Here is a 6,766-nt window from a genome sequence, read left to right as displayed (position 1 = left end):
CTGCTGACCATCTGGCGGTGCAGAAAGTAATGGGTAATCCAAAATGTTTCAGATTTGACCACACAAGGAGGTGAAATCTTCTAATAGGTATATCTGATCTGGTAACAGATGTCTAGGTAGGCATATCCCCTTATTTTTGGGAGATCTCCTCTTCCTGCTGTGACTTTGAGACAGGAAGTGAAGTCAACTCTCCTCAATGGAACACAGACAACAATAACAACAAATTCCTGAAAGGGATTTGACGAGCTGTGTCGGCCGCACGGCGCCCTTGTTGCCATGGCGCCCTGTGCGGCCGCACTGCTCGCACACCCCTAAGGCTGGCCCTGGATTTTACCCAAACCTTATGTTATACATTGATTTTGCAATGATGGTGCCAATTAGGCAGAACTGGGTATTTTGAAGGGAAGATCTCGCCACTGATGTCCCTGAGAGCTATTACAGCATATCATTTAACTTGCCAACAGCGACATAAACCTAAAATATTAGTTCTGGGTGGAGCTGCCCTTTAAAGTAGATGTAAACTCTAACTGGAAAAAAAAACATTTTGTTTGTTAAAACAACGTAAAGCCATAAAAATTGCCATTAAAAATACTTCTTTTCAATTTTTCCATCCTTTGTTGTATCTTGGTACTGCTGATCTCCTGCAGCCTCTATGCAGCCACTTCTTGCCTACATGCACTCCGGTGATGTCTACATGGCATTGTTCAAGGTGTGTTTCTTGATGGTAACCAACATCTTACAATTACAAGCGGAATGGGGTTTTATCAGTAGCCCATGACAGGAAAACAAAAAAGGTATCACAGGCTTATAAAAACTAGAACATTTTATTCCATATATCAATTCAAATCAATATGTATGTTCATACTAGGGATGCACCGATACTGACACTAGTATCGGTATTGGTGCTGATGCCGAGTATATGTGTGAGTACTCATACTCGCCAAATGCCCCGATGCCTAGACCGATACTTCCGGTATCAAGAAGCCGGGCAGTGCGTCATTACATGCTGCCCTGCTTGCTGATTGGCCGGGAAGGCGGCTCCATGCTTTCTCATCACGTAGTGACGAGAAGCATGGGGACGGTTTCCCTGCTAATCAGGAAGCCGGGTGGTGAGTCTTTACACGCTGCCCGGCTTCCCAGCTAATGAGGAAGCCAGGAGGCGAGTCATTACACGCCGCCTGGCTTCCTGAATGGGACTTCCGGTACTCAGTATTCGATATCGGCTAGTACCGAAAAAACAATATTGGTACTCGTACTCGATACCGAAATACCGGTATCGGTGCATCCCTAGTTCATACCAAGTGAGACGTCCCTTATAAGCCAACATTACAAGATGTACAAAAAAGATAATGAATTTGCTGAAGGAAATGAGGATGTAGGGGTCTTCCTGCAAGTAGGTTGCAGAATAATTGGAGACGTCATAGAGTGTTGGCTGATGTATCAACTCAACGCGTTTCACCACTATAAGCTTCCTCAGGAGAGAGACACTCACAAAAAAGTTGCTTACACCATTGGATATAGGGACACTGAAGCCCGGCATCCATCGGTGCCCGCTACAGGAGGGGGGGACCACAGGAGGTGCAAGAGTTCAAAACTCTATAGCATCTCCAGTTAATCTGCAACCTACTTGCAGGAGGACCCCCCTCACTCGTCATTTCCTCCAGAAAGTTCATTATCCTAGTTGTACATCTTGTAATGTTGGCTTATAAGGAATGACTCACTTGCCATGAAGGACTTTGCTTTTTAAACATACGTATTGATTTTAATAGATATATTAAATCAAATGTTCTAGTTTTTAAAAGCCTTTGATACCTTTTTTGTTTTCCTATTGTTCCTGTTCCTTGTTTCCTACTGTTAAAACCCCCGTTCTATTTGTAAGCGTATGATATTGGTTTCAATCTTGAGGGGAGTTGCCCTTTACCTGGGTGACACTCCGTTTGGGAGCGTAGGAGTTGTTGCATAGATTAAACAAGTTTCCTGATGGTGACAACAGTTGACCATGACTGCTTAAAGGAGAACTATGGGGTCAGGGCTTTTCCCCATAGTTCTCCTAAGGGTAACGGGAGGACACAAACTAGCGTCCTCCACTCACCCTAAGCTCAGTATACCGCCAGCTACAGCTCGCGGTATACTGAGACGCCGCAGCCGGGACGGATCCCGACATTACTGTCGAGATCCACCCAGCTGCGTGAGTGACAGCTGGCTCTGCCTACCTAGAGGCAGAGCCAGCTGTGCCCGCCCCTTCCCCCGTCCGTTCCGCCAGTCAGCGCTGGAGGATCGGACAGGAGAGGGGGGGGAATACCTGCAGGGAGCCGTGAGTGACAGTCACGGCTCTCTGCAGGGATAGATCGAGAAGTGAGCGAGCAACGCTATGTGTTCGCTCACTTCCCGATCTATTGAGCCGACGTGTGACAGTTTCATTGTCGCAGGTCGACTAGAACTATGAGGATGAGTGATTTTCACTCGCCTCATAGTTCTACTTTAATGTGTTCTGAAATAGCCACTTGTAGTCTCCACCAGAAACCTGTGTGACAGGGTGACAACACAGGAGTGCAAGTGGGAGGCAGGGCCAGAGGGCTGTTACCGTATAACAGAAAAAGCCTGAACAAGGACCTTGGCAGGATCACCAGGTCATTTTTATGAAGGCTGCAGGCTGAAAAATATTGAAAATGACATCTTGAGTCCAAGGTCACACAAGAGCGTTTTTGGCTGGAAATTGTAAAAAATCACGGCATGAAAATTCTTCACTGAAGCAGATGATGAAACTCAATAGCATATGCAGATGATTGAACTCAATTGGATATGCCCTGCTGCTGTCAGACTCGTAGTGTTTTTTGGGAGAAGATAGGCTGATCTTTTTACGCAAGCGACCATGAAAAGCTCTTGTGCGACCCTAGTGCCTTGGTGCTGTGCAATGTCAGCTAGTACAACACACCACAACTCTTATTGACAAGGTAACCTGTACACCGGCATAATTCAAGCAAGGACTCAATAAAGCAATCAAATAACCAAAGCCTATAGACAGCCATTAATGAAAAATAATATATTTTAGTGCATGTATGGCTAATATAACATTTAGACAACATAATCCACTGAGAGCACAGTATGATTTCATTTCCAGCCAGATGACCTCTGGCCCCTTAATAAAAGTTCATCTTAATCAGTGATATTTTTTAATGATCTGGTCAAATGTCTTGTCAATGCAAAAAAAAAAACAAATAGAATAAAATCTACACAACCCAAAATGTTGACCTTACACATGAAGGCACTTACAGATAAGGAAAATATTTGGTTAAATAAAAAAAGCTAAACAAAATTAACCCTTTTTTCCAAAGTGATTGTTTCGCAGGAATCCCTAGCAGCAAAAGGGTTAAAAAATGCCACGCACGGCAATGATGTAAACAAATTAAGATAACGTGCAAAATCTGCAGATGTTTATACACAGAGGTGACAAAATAAGGACCAGTTGCTTATCCATAATTGGGAATCTTCATCTTCCCTCTGTATTGGCTTTGTTATGATAACACTGGATTTTTCCACCCTGGGAATAATTGGAATTTTTATTTCCCTTGTTTGTGCATAAAAAATGAAGGGTAAATGGCTGATAAAAAAAAAAGCTGGCCAATGCCAGAAATAAAATAAAAAAAATAAAATAGGAAATGCATTCTTAACTTTTTGTCACCGCTCCACAACAGCTGGTCTTCTGCAGCCCTTGTGTCTCCTCTAAGTCCCCAAAGAACACTGTGTTATTGAGTTCTTGTCATTGAATGGCACTGTTGCAAAAATCTATCCGTAGCAGCTTATGCCATGTTAATAATGTGCTAGTGTGTGATTCCTACAGGATGGCATCTCCCAGCTACTGCGTGGTGTAATAATCCTTGGGAAACACTGATGCAAACACATTGTTGGAAAAATCATCCTCACAAAAAGCCACTTACAGACCACGCAAAGGGGTTATTTGCTTGGAAGTAATTGTTTGCACTAGGTTGCAAAGTCACCTTCACTACGTGCAGAGCCATAGATGATGTACCGACTTTTTTTTTTATTACAACCCAGCGATCTTCATGGTTGGTTGAACACTAGTAAATCTAAGACAACCTCACAGCTAGGACCTTCTATAGGTTCCTCTACTGTATATACTTAACTATCCTCAGTGGTTTGATGACCCTCTTCTACATGGCCAGCACTATTAATGAGGTCATTAACACCAAGACCTTTTAGCTTTGATAAACAGTTTGAGGAACTTACCAAAGAGGTCATACCTCAGTTAACTTTTTTTGCTCAGCATAGTGTTGGTTGGTGGTAAAGTGAGAAAACCTTGCGTCCTCCAGGTCTTCTGACTCCATGTAATCTGATTTGTTAAAGGACTGTTTGCTTTCACTCTTTTTTAGATCTCCAAAAGAAGAAGGCTGCTGTCCACAGGTGACATGGGTGTACTGAGACTGTTCTTCATGGTCGTTCTCCCTGTGGTAAAAGTAGTTAAAATTGGAGACGATGACTGGGACTGGAAGGGCGATGGTTAGCACCCCAGCTATGGCACACAGAGAACCTACTATCTTGCCACCAATGGTCAGTGGATACATGTCACCGTAGCCCACTGTGGTCATGGAGACCACAGCCCACCAGAAGGCATCTGGGATGCTGGTGAAGAGAGAATCTGGGTCATCAGTCTCTGCAAAGTATACAGCGCTGGAGAACAGAATGACTCCAATGAAGAGAAAGAATATAAGAAGACCCAATTCCCTCATACTGGCCTGCAGAGTTTTGCCCAAGATTTGGAGCCCTTTGGAATGCCTGGAGAGCTTGAAGATCCTGAAGACCCTCACCAGGCGGATTACCCTCAATATAGCCAAGGACATGGCTTGTTGCCCGTTGCTACCTTGCTGTTCTGCCAGCTCTGTGCCCAAAGTAATGAAATAAGGGATAATAGCTACAATATCAATAACATTCATCATGTTCTTGAAAAAAGCAGGCTTGCTCGGACAGGCAAAGAACCTGACTAAAAGCTCAAATGAAAACCAGATGATGCAAAGGGTCTCAATAAGAAAGAAAGGGTCAGTGAAAGGGCTGTCTTTTGTGGACTGGGTTCCATTGGACATCAGGTGCTCACTTGAGTGTTTTGTCTCGTCCCTGAACTCAGGAAGTGTCTCCAAGCAGAATATAACTATAGATATCAGAATGATTAGTACAGAGACAATGGCAATACCCCTTGCAGGTCCCGAACTTTCAGGATACTCAAAAAGCAGCCAGACCTGCTTCTGAAAGTCATTTTCAGGCAGGGGTCTCTCCTCTTCTTTAATGAACCCTTCATCATCTCGAAACATCTCAATGACCTGCTCTCCAAGCTCGTAGAACTTGATCTCCTCCAGGAAAATGTCCACGGGTACGTTGACAGGTCTGCGGAGCCGGCCCCCAGACTGGTAATAATATAATATGGCGTCAAAGCATGGGCGGTTGCGGTCGAAGAAGTACTCGTTCCGTAGGGGGTCGAAGAAGCGCATCCTTTTCCTGGGGTCCCCCAGCAGGGTTTGGGGGAACTGAGCAAGAGTCCTGAGCTGGGTCTCAAAGCGCAGCCCTGAGATATTGATGACCACCCTCTCGCAGCAGTCCTGAGTGGCCCTCTCAGGGTCATAGCCCTCTTGCCCCAGGGCGCTGAGAGACACCAGGGTCTCCTCCACGTTCTCTCCTGAGACCACAGTCATGTTGTCTCCAGCTTTGGGGAATGGAGTCCTTACCCTCTCTTGGACCCCCACCTCTGTCTTTTATCAAGGTGATCACACCCTTAGCCACTGGCCACACACCTTTGCTCCTGGATGGCTGAAGAGCAGCCGCACCCCAGTGATCAGAAGAGCCCGGCGTGCTTCTCCGGGTCTAGGCACCTTTCCTGGGATGATTGACAGCTCCTCTGCCGCTGTGCATCCTCCTCAGCCTTGTGCAGTACAGCGATGGTGAGCCCACCACATCTGGCTCGGGTGGGCATTGCTGCGCTGGCATGTCACACTGTTGTTGCCATCCTGTCCTTGGCTGGATCCGGATCTCCTCCTCACTGATGGCTCACAGGTAATGTCATCGCTATCTGTTGATTGTCAGTCTGTGTGCTTGTTGAGTCTGCCTGAGTGGCCGTGCGCTTCCAGCGAGCTGGCTGTCACTGAGCTCGGAGCAGATCCAGTCTCTCGCCCTCCCCAGGAGCACTCTGACGTCCAGGCACCCAATAACACAAGGGGTGTGTCACACGAGAAGCGGCTACCTCTGATTGAGCTGCTTGCCAAGCCTCCCTTCCCCATGTCGCTGGCTCTCCTACCTCCCTCTAGGGCAAGCTGCCTTTTCTTTTTTTTTTGTTCGTAACAATTGAGTGATGATGTGCTCATTGTCATAATCAGAGGGTCTCTTCATGCCAGGCACCCCCAACCAGGCAGCAATGAAGAATTATTCGGCTGCTGCAGAACCTCTTGGATGTTGATGCCTTTTATCACACGAAACTACTGTATTACTATTTGTATTAGTTCCTATATTGCAAAAATATCTTGGCTGTGCACTCACTGGTGATTTGGAGCAATACAATGATGCTACTAAAATTGGGGGTGATTAATTGCTAGCAATTAGCGATCAATCTACAATGGAATGTAGTATGATGTAGTGGTTAATAGGTGATGATCATGAAGTGCTCCAAATTTGTGCGATCGGTCGCTACTACGTTCTGCTGTATGTGTGGCAGTCGCTAGCGATTAATTGCAGGCAATTTTAGTAGCACGATCGCACCGCCATA

General features: G+C 45.7%; 1 protein-coding gene across 2 annotated transcripts; it reads right to left on the bottom strand.

Annotated features, from left to right (window-relative positions):
- Positions 1 to 3,632: 3,632 nt before the first annotated feature.
- On the bottom strand, positions 3,633 to 5,922 carry LOC108784612 (potassium voltage-gated channel subfamily A member 2-like). 2 transcript variants are annotated; one of them, XM_018553474.1, is made up of 2 exons: positions 5,679 to 5,922; positions 3,633 to 5,609 (listed from the first exon to the last, which is right to left on the bottom strand). In XM_018553474.1, the coding sequence occupies exons 1-2, from the start codon at positions 5,700 to 5,702 to the stop codon at positions 4,257 to 4,259; spliced, it is 1,377 nt and encodes a 458-aa protein (XP_018408976.1). In that variant the 5' UTR covers positions 5,703 to 5,922; the 3' UTR covers positions 3,633 to 4,256. The 2 variants fall into 2 exon arrangements, with proteins under 2 accessions (XP_018408976.1, XP_018408975.1); XM_018553473.1 differs by having other exon boundaries at positions 3,633 to 5,922.
- Positions 5,923 to 6,766: the final 844 nt, after the last annotated feature.

The sequence above is a fragment of the Nanorana parkeri genome, unplaced genomic scaffold (assembly GCF_000935625.1).
Source record: "Nanorana parkeri isolate BGI_ZX_2015 unplaced genomic scaffold, ASM93562v1 scaffold120, whole genome shotgun sequence".
In the NCBI taxonomy this organism is placed as follows: Eukaryota; Metazoa; Chordata; class Amphibia; order Anura; family Dicroglossidae; genus Nanorana; species Nanorana parkeri.
The sequence above is the reverse complement of the archived record's forward strand: the minus strand, read 5'-3'. Positions and strand labels throughout refer to the sequence as shown.

Coding starts and splice junctions, on each gene's coding strand:
- LOC108784612 (XM_018553473.1), bottom strand. CDS start 5,702: ATGACTGTGGTCTCAGGAGAGAACGTGGAGGAGACCCTGGTGTCTCTC.